Genomic DNA, 21,415 nt, shown 5'->3' on the forward strand with positions numbered 1-21,415 from the left:
CACAGACGAAAACAGTCAAAAGAGAGCAAGGCACAGACGAAAACAGTTAAAAGAGAAGAAGGCACAGACGAAAACAGTTTAAAGAGGGTCAGATCTCGGGGAGTCCCCTCACCGAGACACGCCTTAGGGAAGCAGGCTCGGCTGTCAAACTGGGCGCCCCCACACGTTCCCCCGGCCAGCGCCTCTCTCAGCACCTCCCTCTGGCGGAACAGGGAACCCAGGCCACATGTCACACTGCACTGGCTCCAGCCCGTCCACGCTGACATGATACAGTTCACTATGGAACAGACAGACAGATAGACACCATCAATAATCATGTTTAATGGTTCATTAATGACCATTACTGGACAATGATCCTGGACAATGACATTGTCACAGACAAGGACAGATAACATTACTTTGCTCTATATGGATGCAATGCACCAGTTTTTTTGTAAGGACTCCATGTACTTTACATTGTAGTGTATGCAATGCAATCTACTGTAAATCATACTGAAATGTAAATCAGCCCCCCAGTTTTGACCCTCCCGGCTTGCCGTACCACAGTCTCGCTCGTCTGATCTATCAGCACAGTCCCTGTGCAGGTCACACCTCTTGTCAAGGTGCACACACTCCCCGCTGCCACAGGAGAACTGCTTGGGGGAGCATGGGCTGGGCACTAGGGGGCGCCGTGTCATTACTGTTGGCCTTGGTGTAGTACCTGAGGAAGAGCAGGAATATTACAGCAAGCAATAGGTGATACAACACCCTCCTACAGCATGTCTGTCACTATAGGCAAGGTAATGGTAATAGTTGAAACTGTGACATTTTCAAGTCAACTCATGTAATCTGTCAGTCAAATATGATGATGATGAAGAAGAAGAAGATGATGATGGTGATGAGGAGGAGGAGGAAGAGAGGAGAAGGGGGAGAAATTGAATCAGACTCTGGTGACATGTACTGTACCACAGTGGTCTTCGTCAGAGCCATCCAGACAGTCCTGGTGACCATCACACACCACCGCGGCATCCACACAGCCAAACAGCCTGCAGGAGAACTGGCCCTCCACGCACAGGACTCTGGGTAGGCCCCCGTCATGGGCGGTCGTGGTAACCCAGAGAGCTGGGGATAAACAAACCAACAAGCACTTTAACATGAAGCGAGATGGCTAGTTAGCGTCGTACAGTGACGTCTCCTTCCTCAGGACTGAAGAAGCTGTGCTCCGGCCTCATAAATACCTGGGCTTTTATGGGTCAACTGAGAACACTGGTTCAAATAGCAGATCAGCCATGTCAGGGATCATATCAAGGACCACATTACATATAGTGTGCACGCACGCACGCACGCACCCACGCACGCACGCACGCACGCACGCACGCACGCACGCACACCACACACTCTTCGAAAACAAGATAAAAGACAGGCCACTCGTAACAGTTTTCTTTAAGAATCTCACCTGTTGTAGACTGCAGTCCAGGTATTCCGGGGTGGAGGGTGCTGGGCCCAACCCCTGGGTGCCCTGTGGATCTGGATGTCCACTGCCCTGGCCTGGGGGTGGTGAATCCATGAACCCCTGGTTTCCCTGTTCCCCCAGAGCTGTCAGGACTGAGACCCGGGGTACCCGTGGTGGCAATTCCAGGGCGGCCATCCTGGGGCTCCTTGGTGTGTACCCCGGGTTGACCCCTGGTGGGCACTGTGCCTGAAGTGTAGAGAGAGTGGTTCATTCGTGCATTTGACTTCATATCAGTTCCAGATATACTTGAGAAATTGAAGTGGTGATGTAATCAGTTCTTGAAAGATTGCAATAGTACAGATATGAGTGCCAGTGTTGCAATGTTTAATGCTCTGTTTACATTGGAAAATAGAATGTCATCCTCTCATCAAAACGTGTATATTGCATGGTTCCGTATTCGAAACACATGGGTGACCCCCTACTCACCACAGTTGATCTCGTCAGAGTGGTCTTCGCAGTCCAGTCGGCCGTCACACAGTACAGACACAGGAACACACTCCCCACTGTGGCAGGCAAACTGGCCCAGGTAGCAGCGCTTCACTGTCACCACATCAACACCACGGGGAGTCGTGGCGCTGCTAGGGGTCACCAACTCCTCTGTCATATAGGGTGAATTCTTACGTTAGACTGACAGATGGCGATGGAGAAAATAATATGCATGTGTGATAAGTGCGATGTACTCTATCATGGATAGAGCATCTAGTTTGAGCTCAACAGGCACAAACGGGAGAACAAGTTTTAAAGCACTCAAAATACTTGTTCCACTTTTCTGCCGACGGATATCAGTGCTCTTACCCCCTTTGCAGCCTAGGATCTCTGCACGGAGATAGAAGGTGTGTCGGAACTCTACTGGGAGGATGCGGAGGTAGCGAGCTCGGACCAGCCTCCCAAGCCAACGCGTCACCGGGGTCCTGCCCACCATCCGCACCTCAAACACCTTGTATACAGACAAGGAGAAGAGGTTGGACAAAAGGTTGTGCTTTTAAACCAGTTGGTTAAAGTAAATTATACAAGCTTCACCTTGGATTTCTCTCCTGACTTTCAGGTCATTATTGTAAAAGAGAATGTGTTCTCAATGACATAACTGGTTAAATAAAGGCAAATAAATAAAAACGTGTTATTGTCATCAAACACACGCACACACAGTCTTGTACAGCTAACCTTGTGGGGACACACAATTCAGTCCCATTCAAATTCTTATTTTCCCAAACCTCTAAACCTAACCCTAACCCTAACCCGTACTCTTACCCTTACCCTAACCCGTACTCTTACCCTTACCCTAACCCGTACTCTTACCCTTACCCTAACCCGTACTCTTACCCTTACCCTAACCCGTACTATTACCCTTACCCTAACCTACTCTTCCCTTACCCTAACCCGTACTTCTTACCCTTACCGCTAACCCGACTTTACCCTTACCCTAACCCGTACTTTACCCTACCCTAACCCGTACTCTTACCCTACCCTAACCCGTACCTCTACCCTTACCCTAAACCCGTACTCTAACCCTTACCCAGTACCCTAACCCGTACTCTTACCCTTACCCTAACCCGTACTATTACCCTTACCCAACCCGTACATATACCCTTTACCCTAACCCTACTCTTACCCTACCCTAACCCGTTACTCTTACACCCTACCCTAACCCTACTATTAACCCTTTTACCCTAACCCGTACTCTTACCCTTACCCTAACCCGTACTCTTCCCTTACCCTAACCCGTACTGCTTCCCTTACCCTAACCCGTACTCACCCTTACCCTAAACCGTACTCTTACAACCTTACACCCTAACCCGTACTCTTACCCTTACCCTAACCCCGTACTCTTACCCTTACCCTAACCCGTATCTTACCCTTACCCTAAACCCGTACTTTACCCTTACCCTAACCCGTACTCTTACCCTTTAACCCTTAACCCCGTACCCTTACCCTTACCCTAACCCGTACTCTTCCCTTACCCTAAACCCTACTCTTACCCCTACCCTAACCCGTACTCTTACCCCTTACCCTAACCCGTACTCTTACCCTTACCCTAACCCGTACTCTTACCCTTACCCTAACCCTACTCTTACCCTTACCCTAACCCGTACTCTTACCCTTACCCAACCGTACTCTACCCTTACCCTAACCCGTACTTACTCTTACCCTTACACCCGTACTCTCTCCCTTACCCTAACCCGTACTCTTACCCTTACCCTAACCCGTACTCTACCCTTACCTAACCCTACTCTTACCCTTACCCTAACCCGACTTACCCTACCTAACCCGTCACTCTTACCCACCCTAAACCCGACTCTTACCCTACCCTAACCCGTACCTCTACCCTAACCCGTACTTACCCTTACCCTACCCTACTCTTACCCTTACCCTAACCCCGTACTCTTAACCTTACCCTACCCGTACTCTTACCCTTACCCTAACCGTACTCTTACCCTACCCTACCCGTACTCTTACCCTTACCCTAACCCGTACCTATACCCTTACCCCTAAACCGCTAACTATTACCCTTACCCTAACCCGTACTCTACCCGTACCCTACCCTCTCTACCCTTACCCAACCCGTACTATACCCGTTACCCTAAACCCGTACTCTTACCCTTGACCCTAACCTCTTACTCTTACCCTTACCCTTACCTAACCGTACATTACCTACCTCCGTACCTTACCCTCCTAACGTACCTACCCTTACCCTAACCGTATAATTACACGTAACGTACGTAACCGTAACCGTAACTTCGACCTAACCGTAACCCTAATCTAACCTTACCTTAAACCCCTTAGAAATAGCATTGACCTACCGTGCGGGACTAACAAAATGTTCCCCATGTTGGTCATAATTTTGTTTGTATTTTATTGCTTGTGGGGACTCTGGCCCACAAAGATAGTTAAAACACGTCCACACACACAACGCACACACACACACACACACTGACACACACATCACAGACACACCAACTACACACACACACACACCACACACACACATCACACACACAACAGCAAAACACACACACACACACACCACACCACACACACACACACACACACAACAACACAACCACACACACACACACACACACACACACACACACACACACACACGTCTTTGTTTCTCTATCTTTCTGTCTCCACACTCCAGTCCACTTGATGGACTACGTGTGGCTGTTGACTTCTTTCTTCATTCTAAGTGAAGTAAATATATCTGGTCAAGGGCTATTACAGAGGAGACAAAATGGCTTCTAGATCGTCTCTCCCAGAGGAGGAGCTCTCCTGTCCTGTGTGCCGTGACATCTTCTCTGTAGTAGTGGAAAAGCATAGTCAGAGCTGATACCACCTCTGTCTGTAACAGTGGAACAGTAAACTGATACTGCAGTACAGTTGGAGCTAATATCATACGTATAATTTGTAGAAGGATTATGATCATAAATTTGACCTATTGTAAATATATAAATTTCTCATCATAACAAGATCACATAGGTTACAATACAGAAGCACAGATTTTATACCATTTGCTGTTTTACCCATCTTACTGAAGCTCAATAAACATTGATTTTGAAGAAGAAAAACATAATTGTACTGCTCTGTCATTCCAGAGGTTTGTACCTACCTGAGATGTAAAAAGTACTTTACAAATAAAGTGTATTAGGGTCATAATAGTTACTACCTTGGCAGGACTGCCCCTCTCTCCAGTCTCGGTGTAATCAGTGAAGTGGCTCTGGACCAGGGCGAAGGCCAGACGGTACTTGGAAAGGTAGCCCCACATCCTCTCACTGCCCTGGGTCACCACGCCAGACACCCAGGTAGGCTCTAGGAGGTCCACCTGGAGGTAGGGCTGAAGGTCGCCTGGCAGGGGGCTCCATCCAGGCTCCATGATCAGACTGACATGAGACAAATGAATGAGAAAATAGGTCAATATGTAATTAAGAAGTCAATAACCTCCATGATCAGACTATGAGATGATGAGACCAACATAAGACGTGATAATGAGAATATTTGTCGAAAACTAAATATTTGAAGAACAAGAAAGTATGTCATTATTGATACATTATCGGTTTTGAGAGCTCACACGTTAGGCACAATGTTGAGGCGCCCGGCATCCGCAGGGTTGTTCTCGCGGTGGGTGGACGAAGTCAGCTGACCATAGCGAATCTTCCCGTCCTCCAATCCCAGTGCAGAGGAACAGATGCCTGCATGCATCCCAATTCACATACTTCAGTACCTCAAGCCACAATCTATCATTTTCATTTCTAGTCAAAAATTGATTACTTTAAATAACAATTTAATATCAACTAAATTCAATAATGGCACTATTCTGAACAACTTCATGCATCCATGTCCAACTGACCTCTATACCCAGGGCCACCTGCCTGTGGGGTTCAGAAAAAACAAAAGGTTATTGTAACATGAAAAACAGAAGACACACAACCTCAGAAAACATGAATACACAGGAGTTATCAGGAGTGCCTTGACCTACTGTTGGTGTAGGGGTAGTCTTATGCAGAGTGACAGCGGCCATACTAGGGGTCCTTAGGGGAACTGGTGTGGGACTGTTAGGCCTCTCTGCCTGGGTGGTTTTATCGTGAGGGTAGCATCCTATCTCGTCCTCTCCATTGGGACAGTGGGGGATTCCGTCACAGCGCAGGGCTGCATCAATACAGCCCCCAGGTGGCGGACAGGAGTACTGACCTCTGGGACAGCCCCGTGGGCTTGTAGGTGTAGGGGAGGGCTGAGTACCTGTAAAAAAAGTTCAATGCATGAAACCAATGGATTTGGTTATGCTTCTCAGCATACTGTGCCTTTCTTCATGTACAATGTCTGTCTAACTATCTGACAACTATGATTAATGCATGTCACTACTATCACCATATCACTACTATCACCATATCACTACTATCCCCATATCACTACTATCACCATGTCACTACTATCACCATGTCACTACTATCACAATATCACTACTATACCAATCACTACTATCACCATATCACTACTATGACCATGTCACTAATCTATCACATGTCACTACTTCACTATGTCACTACTATCACCATGTCACTACTATCGCCATAGTCAGCTAAACTATCACCCATTTCACTACTATCACCATATCACTACTATCACCTATATCAACTACATCGCCATATCACTACTACCACCATTTCACTACTATCACATATACTACTATCACCATAATCACTACTTATCACCATATCAACTACTAATGACCATGTCACTACTGTCACCATATATCACTTACTATCGACCATATCACTAACTATCACCTAATGTCACTACTACTCACTATGTCACTACTGAATCACCATATCACTAAAATCAACCATATCACTACTATCACCATATCACTACTATCACTATGTCACTACTATCACCATATCACTACTATCACCATATCACTACTATCACCATATACCTACTATCGCCGTATCACTACTATGAATCAATGAAATATGGGAACTGACCACAGCGCAGCTCGTCAGATCCGTCCCCACAGTCATTGACCCCATCACATACAACCCCCTTGGGCCCCGTGGGGACACAGCGCCCGTTACCACACTGGAACTCTCTATCTCTGCAGGGCCGGGCCGGGGTAACCGGGGAGAGAGGAGAGAGAGGAGAGGGGGTGGATAGCTTGCGGGAACCTAGGGAGAGGAGGAGGAGTGTTATCGGGGACTGTTATTGCTTTTAAACCATTTGTACTTACATTGACTCTATAGCATTTATTCTTATTGTTTTGCTGCTGTATGGTAGATTTTAATTTGTTTATCAAATATTGAAAATGTAGCAACTTTTCAAACCAATGCAACTGTAAATACTTTGTCCAACACACACCATTTTCACAGCCCATGAGTTCCAAGCGGAGGTAGATGCCGTTCTGGAAGTCGTGAGGCAACACACGCACAAACTGAGCCGACACCATCCTGTCCAGCCTGGTGTAGGACACACTCCGGTCGTCACGGTTACCCAAGAACACCTGGGGCATCAACATTGAAGTTGATTGGATTTTTTGTGTACCTTTATTTAACCAGGAAAGTAATTGAAAACACATTCTCTTTTACAATAACGACTTAAATTGGATGATGGGAAAGAAAATGGATTGCAGTGAAATTCAACAGCAAATTAGAGTTTTGCTCTGTTCCAATATGTACACTAGCATACTTCCTAAAATGAAGTGGGCATGCTAGAATAGATTTTGGAAAGTAGTTGGTGCTAGGGTTGATGGGTAGTGGGCACCTTGGCTCTGGGGCGGGCATCAGCAATCAGCTGTTGGTAGGTGTACCACTGTCTGCCATCGTTACTGAACTGCAGGTAGAAACTGGACACGTAGGTGTCAAACACACCTCCCCCTTGAGTCAGCACACCTGGTGGACACAGCGAGGGAGAGATAGAGAGGGAGAGATAGAGAGGGAGAGATAGAGAGAAATAGTGAGGGTGTAGAGAAGGAGAAAATAAGCAAAAAGAGTGAGATGTTAGAAGAGAAAACATTGATAGCGTTTTTATATCATGAATTAACTAGCACCCATATAATACTAACATGTGCATGTACACAGCCACGCATACTATCCCCCATATACTTTGGCTGGAAGCAATATGACCCCCTGATTTGATTTGTTTTGGTTTGATTTGGTTTAAGTGGTTCATTACCAGTGATGTTGTGGGGTCTTAGCAGGTCCAGCTGGAGATATGGGGCCTGCACAGCTCCGCTGTGGCCCTCGGGGGCCCCTGTAGGAAGGTTCCTGTACTGCTCTGTGTCAGGGCTCCAGCCCTGCAGGTCCTTATGGGGGTCCCGTGCGTACAGACGCCCTGCCCGTGGAGGGTGACCCCACTGGTGTGAGGAGGCACTGAAGCTGGAGTCAGGGAGAGATTGGACCCCCAGGGGTGACCAGCACTCCTCTATACAAGCACAAACACAGCATACTTACAAATATATTTGATAAACTACAAATACCACCGATCAACAGATTAAATCTTGCGTTACATTTTGGTAGATCTCCAACAATATTCATCAGTGGTCTTTACATCAGATTATTCATAAATTATTCATAAAGCAGATGCAATAACAAAAAGCGCAAGGTAAAATGTGGGACAATGCATCTGATTATTGTTAAATCAATGAGTGTTTTCATTGTATCAGTCCCTATTCAAATAAATGGTTAAATAGATCAACGATACTGACCTCCAGGTGGAAGGGGGTACGTGGGGACCAGGGGTATACTGCCATCTGTTGGGGTGGAGGGTTGGACACTCACTGACACAGTAGCAGGTGTTGTTGCCACTGAAATGGTGCCATTGTCACCTGACAATAGGGAGAAATTCAGCACTGAAAAATCCCATTCCCACTGACATTCTGTCACCACCTAATATCCTCTGTCTAGGTTAACTGTGTTTGGTTAGCCAGATATAACCCCTACCTCAGGTTTCCATTTCAAATACAGATTTCAAAAGCTATCATATCAGCTAACATTTTAGTCAAATATAGATTTTTTCCCAGCTTGATATCGAGCATTGGAATCATTGACAAAAGGGGAACATATGGTTAGTAATGTACTAGATACTAGTTACCTTCACAATAACAACACTTGTCACCTTCCCCTGGAATCAGACTCTGACCCTGCAAGACAAAATACATTATTTGATTGTTGCTATGACACAGGGCCATGAAAGGAAACTAGTGAGTCGTGTGTCAACAGAACTATAGAGACTTTTTTCGAGGCGGTTGAGGGAACACATATGCTAGAACATTTACTTTAGATAAGAACCCTCTAGTCACACAGTGGTAGAAAAACAAATTTTTAACATGATGTATTCTGGCATGGGCACACCAAACACACACGCACGCGCACACAGATGCACATGCAAACACACACACACACACATGCAGAGTTACTGTAAACCTCAGTGTTTCTGACCTGGGGGCAGCCAGTGGCAGCATGTTGGCAGTAGGGGGCACACTGCACTGTGAGGTTGGGCAGACAGTGGCACAGCTGGCACTGGCCCGCCTTCCATCGGTCCCCAACTGCATGGGACTGGCCATGGAACTCACACTCCTCACAAGGCTCTGTCTGACAGCTGGGGACAGACACACACACGCAGACGCGCGAGCACACACATACACAAACACATACACAAGGTCATTTTACCATCCCTCTGCCAGACTCCAGAGTACAGGATGTCCCATACATTTATGGGTGTAAAGGAATTCCACTCTTTAACAATTTCTAAGTATCACTTTTACTTGCAGTGTTATTGAAGTGGCTGTAAGTTGACATGAAAGGCAATGTGTTAAACAAACATTCATACGTAATGTAGTGTATTTAGATGTATTTATCATCATGCATAAACATGATGAATGTGATTGAATGTGTACTGTGTCTTTTACCGGCGAGCTTTCCTGTAGATTCCTCTGCACTTTCTCCCATTGCCATGGTTACTGGGGTTGTTGGGACTGCGGAAGGACCACTGGACACTCTGGACCCCACACGGTCCCAAACACTCCCCCCAAGCTGACCACGTCGACCAACCACAGTGGACTAACACACAAACACGCACACACACACACACACACACACACACACACACACACACACACAGACTACGTTACATTGTAATAATTTAGCAGACTCTCTTATCCAGAGCAATGAGGGTTTCGGCCCAACACAACCGCTAGGCTATCTGCCGCCCACACAGACAGTCAGCGATGCAGCAGTGTATTACAAACAACACATCTTGTCCAAGTACACTCTGCATTGCTTTCATAAGCCTTTACAGAATATTGAATGGACAGTAAAACATGTCAACTTGAGCTTGAACAGAGGTGAAGCCTGGGTCTTGTTAAAGAGACAGGAAATGAGAAAAGATGTAGGGACTAAAAGTGCTTTTAAAATAGGAAGTAGTACCATCTCTCCATGTAAGTACACTACTTTCCATAATCAAATGTTTTTATTGTCCCATTTCTTCCAACTGAACACAACCTAACAGGAGGGTGTACTGTGTAGTGTTGTGTAGACTAACCTGTACATTCTGGGTTCGGCTGGCAGTGTTGAGGTCTGCCTCTCTCACACGTACAGATCTCACAGTCCTTCTTGACATGCTGTCCAGGCCAGTACCGCACCCCGGCCACCTCACACACACACTCCTCCGGCAACACACACTGCTGGGCATGGTTCATCACCCGACCCTCTGGACACCAGCAACCTGCAGGAGAGAGGGAGGGAGAGAGGCAGGAGCAGAAGAGAGAGGGGGAGATGAGGAGGAGGGAGAGGGGGAGAGAGTAAAGTGAAGAATAGTGAAGGCTAGGGAACTCCCCGGCATGGAACTCCCCGGCATGAACAAGTCCAGCATGACCAAGTGTGTGGCTAAACGCAGTGCTTTATACACACTGTAGGTCAGCAAACTATTCTCCATGTTGGTAAGCGTTCTGTTCTCTTGGGATCTGCAGCCAATAAATGTGATATTTGATCAAGAAAATATGACTACAGAGCACATCCTCCTCTCCTGTTCTCTGACCTGAGAAACATGGTGCAGTCGGGTCACAGACAGAGCCACTGCTGATGTGGGCACAGGACACTGGGCAGGGGGCACAGCTGAGTCTCACCAGGCCACTAGGACATGTGATGTTGGCACAGCCATCTTGAGGGCAAGGCTCTGGAGGGGGGGGGGGGGGGGAGATAGTGAGAGAGAGAGAGAGAGAGAGAGAGAGAGCGAGAGTGAGAGTGAGAGAGAGTGAGTGTGAGAGAGAGTGATAGAGAGTGCGAGAGAGTGAGTGAGAGAGTGAGTGAGAGAGTGAGTGAGAGAGTGAGTGAGAGAGTGAGTGAGAGAAAGAGAATTGTAAGTTCATGGCACTTCATCATTAGCCCTTCCATATCTTGTCAAATATATTTCAGTCTTAGTGGACTTACTGATTTCTGTGGCCAGGTTAGACTCTCCAGGGAGCTGTGTGCAATCTCTGCCCCCATTCTGGGGTGGGATGCAACCCCTCTGCCTTACCTCCACACCCCCACAATCCTTAGAGCAGTTAGACCACGTCACCCACGGCAACCAGTGCCCATCCACTGTTGACAAGAGGCAAGTATGTCACGCAAAGAGTGTTCACATTGTGATAACAATAACAAGGGAAATAACAAGTGATGATGATGATGATTATGATGTCGACAAAGATAACACATCTAATGATGAAGATTCAAATGACAATGATGATGATGATGAAGATGATGAAGATGCTACTCACTACTGTAAGTCGCTCTGGATAAGAGCGTCTGCAAAAAATGACTAAAATGTCAATGTAAAATGTAATGATGATTGCGATGATGTTGATGCTGATTGTGAAGACAAAAGTGATGATGATGAAGATACTACTGCCGCTGATTAATATCATGAAGGTTAACAACAACCACCATATGGCTCATCTCTCCCATCTCTCACCAGGACATGACGTGCTGAAACACTGCTGTCTCTGGGTGTCGTCCCCTCTGCACTGACCCAGGGCGTCCCCCAGGGGGCAGAGTCTCTGCCTACTCATGGAGCCTGTCCCACAGGAGAGGCTACAGGGACTCCAGGGGCCCCAAGGGGCCCAGCTTCTACAGCCCTGCTCATCAGAGGGCCCCCCTAAGGGCCCCAGCAGGGAGTCAGCACAGTCTGCCATGCCATTACACACCTAGAACAAACACAAAGAACCAAAACTAGAACAACACCTAGATCACTCCACTTAAAAGCCCAGTGCAGTCAAAATGCTGTTTTCCTGTGTTTTATATCATATAACACAGTTTATATCATACAGCTGATGAATCTAACACTGTAAAAGCTAAAAAAATATATATGTATCAGTGTTATTTCCTGATAGTAGATGATTGAAAATACAATCTACACATGACCTTCTAATCAGCAGGGTTGCATGGGCGTGAGTTTCAGCTTTCCATGGTGACATCACCATGCGGTAAATTGGTTAATAGACCAATAAACAAAGAGAGTTCCAAACCACTCTGCCAATCACAGCTAGTTTTCAGTTTTCCCCTCCCAACTCAGACAACCTCCAGACAGTTTTCGAAAATTTGTGTTTGAGAAATATTTCTTTGCTAAAAGATTTCTAATAGATTTCTCATTTTAATGGAAATCTTTTAGAGTAAGGTTACCCAGAAAGTATTTGATGTAAAAATGACTGAATTGGGCCTTTAACATTCAGGGCAGCAATTTATTTGTAAAAAAATACAAGGGTTATATTCATCAGGCACCAAACAGAAGAAAAAGGACTGAAACTGAAATGTTTTCTGTTGTAAAATGTTTTTACTGTTGAATGTCCTAATGAACACGACCCAGGTATATACAAATGAATGACATGGTAAGATATTATACTGGGCTGCGTATTTTTGGCCTGAAGCGTTTGTTTTGTTCAATGTCAGAAAGCACTGAAGTAAAATGTTTGGTTAGGGGAATCTTACTGCTTTGAAGGAGACACACGATCCGTCCAGGCAGGTGAACTCAGGACAGATGTGACTGTTGTTCTTATCGCCAGGGAGAGCAGGGGGTGGGCTGGTCTTATCTAGTTACAGGACAATACAACCACAGACTATGGACTCAATTCAATCAAAACGACATTGAAAAGTCATTGAAATTGACCATCTGAAACGAGGTTTGCAGAGCTCCCTGTCTCTAAGTGATGCATCGCGTTAGATTGTCTTTTCCTCTCACAACTCACCACACACCAGCTCATCCTCTCCGTGTGGACAGTCGGCCACACCGTTGCACACTTGAGTCGCGTTCACACACGTGCGGTTGTCACATGGAAAGCTCCCAGGGCAAGGTGGGATCCTTGTAGAGCCTAAATAAAAACAGACGGTGCCCTTTTTTATAAACATCTGTTCAAATTCATTTATGGGATGCATGTACTCGTGTTGGTGTGTGTATATTTGCTGTAAATATATGTTGCATATATTAGTGTTAATATGCATGTATTATACAGTATGGTTCCTATCCAGTAGGTGTCAGCACGATATACAGTACGTTTCAAAAGTTGACACACCAACTCATTAATTTATGCTAAGAGTGTGCAAAGCTGTCATCAAGGCAAAGGGTGACTACTTTGAAGAATCTCAAGTTTAAAATATATTTTGATTTGTTTAACACTTTTTTGGTCACTACATGGTTCCATATGTGTTATTTCATAGTTTTGATGTCTTCACTATTATTCTACCATGTAGAAAATAGTCAAAAAAATTAAGAAAAACCCTTGTCTGGTTCTGTATGTTTCATGTATTTTCCATCAGGTGCATTACTAACCGCAGTCGTCCACGCTCTCGTCGGAGGCGTCCCTACAGTGAGGTATCCCATCACATAGCTGCTGGTAGTCCACACACTGGTCACCACTGCGACATGGCACTTGGCCGTGGCCACACGCCCGGGGACAGCCCTGCTCGTCACTCCCGTCCAAACAGTCCGTCTCCCCGTCACAGTGCCACGCCCGGGGCACACACTGCCCATTGGCACAGGCAAACTCATAAGCCTGGCAGGCTGGGGTAAGAGAGAGGGGGGGGGGGTCAGTTTGGCCCTTACCCACAAGGCACCTAGCTAGGAAGGTCTTATAGATCTGAGAGGTTAAGATGGTTGTATGAAGTATATTTGTATGATGCAATATGGTTGTGTGAATCAATATGAAGTATATTTCACCCAGCAATCCAGATGAGAAATAAGTCCATACTGCAGATACCTATCCAATACTTTCAGCAGTGCCTTGTGGTAGGAGTTGAGGTGGTGGTTGGAGTTGGAGTTGTGTGGCAAACACTGTTGAGTAACTCTTGGGCAGAGTGCCAGCCTTCCCTCTTGACATTCTCAACAGTATTGTTGCTCTTACCAGAAGTGGGTGAAGTCGGGTTGATGGGTGTTGCTATGGTAACTGGGGCCATGGTGACTGGTTGACAGTTGTTCTGGTCCTCGTCCTCTCCGCCCTGGCAGTCTGTCACCCCGTCACATAGCTTGGTGGGTGTCACACAGGTGCCATCAGCACACAGGAACTGACCAGGGGCACAGGTCACTGTCACAGAAACAAAGGTTTAGCCACCACGCAGGGGGAGTTTGGACATGCAAAAAACACATGAAATAGGAAAAATATAAGCACCCACCAGTTATTGTAATGTTATTGCATACACACAGGTACATGCATGCACTCACACAGACCCGCACGCCTGTCAGATGGTGTTTCCAGAGGCCTCAGAGCTCTCAATGTTGTTTGAAAATGTGTAATATCTAGGAATGTGTCATTCGTAATGTATCAGTCAATATCAACCTGTTTTTAATGAATTACACATTGCAGTCAAATGTGTCATGTCAATATGTCTATTGTTTTCAAGTGATAGTGAGGACTGATTGTAAAGATTCACGTACCTTTGGTTGAACAGACGGCTTCATCGGTGCCAGAGGGACAGTCTTTGTGGCCGTCACACACCCTGTCTGCGGGGACACACTGGTCCCCAGGGCACTGGAACTCTCCCGGGGCGCACACACACCCCCTCTCATCACTCAGATCCCCACAGTCATCATGGCCATCGCAGCGGTGGAGGTAGAGCACACAGAGGCCCCCTGAACACAGGAACTCCCCCTGGCCACACACCACCCCGCACTCTGACCACACACAAAAACACTTGAACTTGAGGGGGAAAGACAATAATAGACTCATACATGTAAAGTACAAAATCGAAGGAACGTATACATGAATAGAAATGGTTATAGACACGAACATACAGTGCATTCGGAAAGTATTCAGACCCATTCCCTTTTTCCACATTTTGTTACGTTACAGCCTTATTCTAAAATCTCCTCTGCCTCCCGAGTGCCTCCCGAGTGCGCAGGTCTACGGCACTGCATCGTAGTGCTTGAGGCGCCACTACAGACCCAGGTTTGATCCTAGGCTGTGTCGCAACTGGCCGCAACCGGGAGACCCATCATTGGACAGCGCACAATTGGCCCAGCATAGTCCGGATTAGGGGAGGGTTTGGCAGCGATGAGACAAGACTGTAACCACCAATTGGATATCACGGAATTGGGGAGAAAAAGGGGTAAAAAGTACAAAAAAATACAATTACAATAATAATCTATCTACACACAATACCCCATAATACGGGATCAGCGGTCTAAGACACTGCATCGCAGTGCTAGAGGCATCACTACAGACCAGGGTTCGATCCCGGGCTGTATCACAACCGGCCGTGAACCAAGATTCTCTGGTCTGATGAAACCTAGGTTGAACTCTTCGGCCTGAATGCCAAGCGTCACATCTAGAGGAAACCTGGCACCATCCCTACGGTGAAGCATGGGGGTGGCAGCATCATGCTGTGGGAATGTTTTTCAGCGGCAGGAACTGGGAGACTAGTCAGGATCGAGGGAAAGATGAACGGAGCAAAGTGAAAACCTGCTCCAGAGCACTCAAGACCTCAGACTGGGGTGAAAGTTCACCTTCCAACGACCCTGAGCACACAGCCAAGATGCAGGAGGGGCTTCGGGACAAGTCTCTGAATGTCCTTGAGTGGCCTGAAAATAGCTGTGCAGCGACGCTCCCTATCCAACCTGACAGAACATGAGGATCTGCAGAGAAGAATGGGAGAAACTCCCCCAAATACAAGTGTGTCAAGCTTGTAGCATCATACCTAAGAAGACTCGAGGCTGTAATCGCTACCGAAGGTGCTTCAACAAAGTACTGAGTAAAGGGTCTGAATACTTATTTCCCCATTTAAAAAATAATGATTTAAAACAGTTTTTTCTTTGTCATTATGGTGTATTGTGTGAAGATTGATGATGAAAAAAAACAATTTAATCCATTTTAGAATAAGGCTGTAACGTAACAAAATGTCGAAAAGGTCAAGGGGTCTCAATACTCCGAATGCACTGTACACACCTATGCTTGTTAATACTAATATGAAATTAGACAATAATAGACACCTACACACATCGAGTACAAAAACACACTTATGGACACTAGACAGACATACATTTCCAATCACACCCACCTTGCTCATCAGACCCGTCAGCGAACCCACAGTCCAGGCGTCCGTCACACACGCGGCTGGCGGGCAGGCAGCGCCCGCTGGCACACTGGAACTCCCCCGGCGGGCACAGGGGCATAGGGGTGGCAGGCCCACAGAACTCCTCGTCTGATTGGTCGGCACAGTCCGGGTGCCCGTCACAGCGCAGCGCCAGGTCCACACAGGGCCCGCTGGCACAGCGGTATTGCCCCGGGGCACAGGTGGACGGGCACAGCTCGTCAGAGCCGTCACCGCAGTCGTCCTCGTTGTCACACACCCATAGGGAGGGGACGCAGCGTCCCCCCGTGCACAGGAACTCTGACTCCTGACAGGAGGAGGGAGGTGGGCACGGGGAGCCCTCACATTGCCATAAGCCCTCAGTACATGAGCTGGAAGACCGCAGATATACAGAATACATCAAACCCATAAAAACATAAACACACAAGGCAAATCCTAACAGGACTTACTATCGAAGTTAGTATCCTTTCTATTCATTCACCCAGCCACAGAACCTACCACAAAACATATACCACAAAACTAATAAAATGTTCCTCTCAGGTGTGTAAAATGACAAAATCAGTCTAGCTGAACTGAGAGCCATGTGTTAGTAAGTATCAGTTTTAACACCCCAAATGAAAAGCCCACATGTCAAATTGGCCTCACACGACACGGGTGATGGTTTATGAGTTGAGCCGATAGGTGAGGGGACAGACTGACCAGTTCTGGCAGTGCTGGGTGATGCTTGCCCCGGGTGGGAAAACAGAGGCTGCCCACTCACACGGACAGAGCGAGGGCGCCACGCAGCCTTCACCTGTAGGGGGAGACGGAGTCAGGGCAAGGATATGATAAAACAGGGAGAGTTTCTGGGGCGTGCAGGGTATTGTTCCAGCTAAGCACTAACACATCGCATCTAATCAACACCCCGAATGGAAGTCCATGATAAGTTGAACCAGGTGTCTTAATGCTGGGGTAGAATAAAAGCCTGCACATCACCAGGCGCTCTCCAGGACCGGCGTGAATGATGACAGACGGGAAAGAACTCTAAACTGGATTGAGATGTAGCCCTTGTTGTCTTACTGTGGCGGAGAGTGCCCGCGGGGCAGAAGCAGCCCTCCACACAGGAGAAGGCTCCACACTGGGAGTCAGGGCTCTGGGCTTCACTGGGACAGGTGGGAGAACAAGCCGGCCCACAGGCCTCATAAACCAGACCATTCTCACACTGCAGGGCTACACAGAGGAGGAGGAGGGTGGAGAGAGGGCGGGAGGAATGGAAAGAGTTCATTTGCATTTTGTCACGCAGGGTGTAAACATGTGTAAAAAGGTCTATCCAAGGTCTATCCAATTCAAATGAATGTTGCTCAATCTGTGTCAATGTCCAATCCGTGTGTGTGTGTGTGTGTGTGTGTGTGTGTGTGTGTCTTGTGTGTGGGTGTGTGGTGTGGTGTGTGTTGTGGCTGTGTGGTGTGTTTTGTTGTGTGTTGCGTGCGTGCGTGCGTGCGTGCGTGCGTGTGTGCGTGCGCGTCAAGAAGAGAAGCTGTACACACGGCAGAGTTCCTGGGACCGCCAGGGGATGTAGACACCACGCCGGTTACACTCCTCAGCATAGGCAGCGATGGCTGTACACAGACACTCACAGTCCCCCCCAGAGTCACATCTAACACACACAGAGAACAGGGATTAACACATTGTGCTTCATAAAGAGTCATTAGCAGATTAAACACCTGTATTGGAATAGGATACTGGTGTTATAAACTTGACCTAAATATGTAATAACCTCTCTTACCTCTATTTAACCTGTTCTGCTATCAATTTTGTTTTAGGACGTGTGACCCTTTTGGACTGATGCATTGTTAGATTTGTGGAAGCTATGCAATCCTTAATAGCACCTCCCCAGTTTGTGATTTAAAGGTTAGCCACTCACCCACAAGCATCAAAGACACACCAGTCATAGTACTGCTGGTAGGGCACCTCAGGGTGGCACAGAGAAAACAGGTCCTGGGTGATGACAGCACACCTCTTCCTCCCCCACGTCACCCTGTGAGGGTTGATCTGGAACAGGGGACAAAGGTTAACTTCTCTAGGATAGGGGGCAGCATTTTCACGTTTGGATGAAAAGCATACCCAAATTCAACTGCCAGCTACTCATCCCCAGAAGATGAGATATGCATATTATCTGGTTTGGATAGACAACGTTCTGAAGTTTCTAAAACTGTTTGAATCATGTCTGTGAGTATAACAGAACCTATTTAGCAGGCGAAACCCCGAGGACAAACAATTCTGATTTTTTTTTTTGAGGTCACTCTCTTTTCAATGGATTTTCATTGGGAATAAAGATTTCTAATTGACCTTCTTGCAGTTCCTACCACTTCCACTGGATGTCAAGAGTCTTTAGATATTGGTTGAGGGTTTTTCCTTTGTGTAATGAAGAAGTACGGCCATCTTGAACGAGGGTCACTCGAAGAGGCGCATGACCAGAAAGCATGCCACAGTTTGTTTTAATCCTGTATTGAACACAGATCATCCCGTCTTCAATTTTATCGATTATTTACGTTAAAAAATACCTAAAGTTGTATTACAAAAGTAGTTTGAAATGTTTTGGCAAAGTTTACAGGTAACTTTTGAGATATTTTGTAGTCACGTTTCACAAGTTGGAACCGGTGTTTTTCTGGATCAAACGCGCCAAATAAATGGACATTTTGGAAATATATCGACAGAATTAATCGAACAAAAGGACCATTTGTGATGTTTATGGGACATATTGGAGTGCCAACAACAGAAGCTCGTCAAAGGTAAGGCATGAATTATATTTTTATTTCTGCATTTTGTGTCGCGCCTGCAGGGTTGAAATATGCTTCTCTCTCTTTGTTTACTATGGTGCTAACTCAGATAATAGCATTGTTTGCTTTCGCCGAAAAGCCTATTTGAATTCTGACATGTTGGCTGGATTCACAACCAGTGTATCTTTTATGTGTGATTTAATGAAATTTTTATTTTTATAGTAATTTATTTGAATATGGCGCTCTGCATTTTCTCTGGCTTTTGGCCAAGTGAGACAGTAGCGTCCCGCCTAAACTCAGATTTTTAGATATAAATGTGAACTTTACCGAACAAAACATACATGTATTGTGTAACATGAAGTCCTATGAGTGTCATCTGATGAAGATCATGATTCATTTTATCTCTATTTCTGCTTTTTGTTACTCCTCTCTTTGGCTGGAGAAATGGCTGTGTTTTTCTGTGGCTATGTACTGACCTAACATAATCGCAAGGTGTGCTTTCGCCGTAAATCCTTTTGGAAATCAGACATGTTGGCTGGATTCACAACAAGTGTAGCTTTAATTTGGTGTCTTTCATGTGTGATTTCATGAAAGTTAGATTTTTATAGTAATTTATTTGAATTTGGCGCTCTGCATTTTTACCGGCTTTTGGCCAAGTGGGACGTTAGCGTCCCACATATCCCAGAGAAGTTAAGGTGTGTGTGTGTGTGCGTGCGTGTGTGTGTGCCACTCACAGTGCATGGGTCTCGAAGGTCCTGGTCTTGAACATCCGGGCAGGAGGGGCTGACCTTCCAGGAGTTGCCAAACAGCTCGGCTGTAGACTCCACACTACCCTGACGCGTGGTGAAGTCATTCTCTGTGTCCCCGTCAAAGTTCCCACACAGACCCCCCACTCGCCCTCTCAGGTGAGCAGCGAGACGCACGTATACACGCATGCCTAGAGGAGTGGAGAAGAATGGTCAGGACTTCAGACTATGTTTGCTTTGTCAATAATCACAGTCAATGGTCACCGTCAATGGTCACCGTCAATGGTCACCGTCAATGGTCATAGTCAATGGTCACAGTCAATGGTCACCGTCAATGGTCACAGTCAATGGTCACCATCAATGGTCACCATCAATGGTCACCTTCAATGATCACCGTCAATGGTCACAGTCAATGATCACAGGCAATGGTCACAGTCAATCAAATCAAATTGTATTTGTCACATGCGCCGAATACAACAGGTGTAGACCTAACAGTGAAATGCTTACTTACAAGACCTATACCAACACCCCAGTTTTAAGAAACATAAGATAAGATAGATAAGCAGACAAGTACATATAAGTAGATAAGTAGATAAGTAAATAGATAGGTAAAATAACTGTAGCGAGGCTATACAGGGTCAATGTACGTGGGCACTGGTTAGTCGAAGTAATTGTGATAATATGTACATGTAGGTAGAGTTAATATGACTATGCATAGATAATAAACAGAGAGTAGCAGGGGGGGGGGCAATGCAAATAGAGGAGATTTATTCCTTACCGTCCTCATGCATATTGCACACACTGGTATATAGGCTTCTTTTTTTTTATTGTGTTATTGAACTGTACGCTGTATTATTCCATGTTAACTCTGTGTTGTTTGTGTCGCACTTCTTGCTTTATCATTGGCCAGGTCGCAGTTGTAAATGAGGGCACGTACAAAGCTTATTTCCCTCACAGAGACTGAAAAGATTTGTCATGGTTCTCAGTCCCCAAAGAAGTTATACAGCTGGCACCATTTGAGAAGATCTGAACTGTTGCATCACTGCCTGGTCATGCAACTGACTCAGCATCCCCGACCGCAAGGCACACCACAGAGGGTAGTGCGTACGCCAGTACAATCTGCTGGCCAATCCTGCATCCAGGACCTCTATAAACAGGCGTGTCAGCAGGAAGCCCTAAAAATTGTACAAAGACTACAGCCACCCTAGTTCATAGCACGTTCTCTCTTGCACGCATGCAGCGTACCGGAGCGCAAATCTAGGTCCAGAAGCTCTAAGCTTCTAAACAGACTTCTAAAACCCCGAGCAACGACTACTTGAAGAGCTTAATCAAATGGTGCTACCCAGACTTATTTGCCATTGTGCCCCCCACCTC

General features: G+C 46.3%; 1 protein-coding gene across 1 annotated transcript in view; it reads right to left on the reverse strand.

Moving 5' to 3' along the window:
- Window positions 1-21,415, reverse strand: part of sspo (SCO-spondin) — a 75,701-nt gene that overhangs the window by 40,781 nt on the left and 13,505 nt on the right. The window contains 33 exon segments of the mRNA XM_070435689.1: window positions 113-277; window positions 542-700; window positions 946-1,101; window positions 1,436-1,678; window positions 1,919-2,089; window positions 2,288-2,429; window positions 5,157-5,370; window positions 5,559-5,679; window positions 5,838-5,859; window positions 5,967-6,226; window positions 6,973-7,152; window positions 7,343-7,484; window positions 7,745-7,872; window positions 8,156-8,404; window positions 8,688-8,807; window positions 9,074-9,122; window positions 9,421-9,580; window positions 9,891-10,041; window positions 10,523-10,705; window positions 11,018-11,155; window positions 11,410-11,562; window positions 11,933-12,164; window positions 12,946-13,046; window positions 13,203-13,325; window positions 13,784-14,014; window positions 14,355-14,534; window positions 14,885-15,121; window positions 16,504-16,907; window positions 17,236-17,329; window positions 17,596-17,745; window positions 18,063-18,172; window positions 18,440-18,567; window positions 20,030-20,232. Of these exon segments, the coding sequence (XP_070291790.1) occupies window positions 113-277; window positions 542-700; window positions 946-1,101; window positions 1,436-1,678; window positions 1,919-2,089; window positions 2,288-2,429; window positions 5,157-5,370; window positions 5,559-5,679; window positions 5,838-5,859; window positions 5,967-6,226; window positions 6,973-7,152; window positions 7,343-7,484; window positions 7,745-7,872; window positions 8,156-8,404; window positions 8,688-8,807; window positions 9,074-9,122; window positions 9,421-9,580; window positions 9,891-10,041; window positions 10,523-10,705; window positions 11,018-11,155; window positions 11,410-11,562; window positions 11,933-12,164; window positions 12,946-13,046; window positions 13,203-13,325; window positions 13,784-14,014; window positions 14,355-14,534; window positions 14,885-15,121; window positions 16,504-16,907; window positions 17,236-17,329; window positions 17,596-17,745; window positions 18,063-18,172; window positions 18,440-18,567; window positions 20,030-20,232 (5,499 nt within the window).

Source organism: Salvelinus sp. IW2-2015, linkage group LG27, assembly GCF_002910315.2.
Source record: "Salvelinus sp. IW2-2015 linkage group LG27, ASM291031v2, whole genome shotgun sequence".
Lineage (NCBI taxonomy): Eukaryota > Metazoa > Chordata > Actinopteri > Salmoniformes > Salmonidae > Salvelinus > Salvelinus sp. IW2-2015.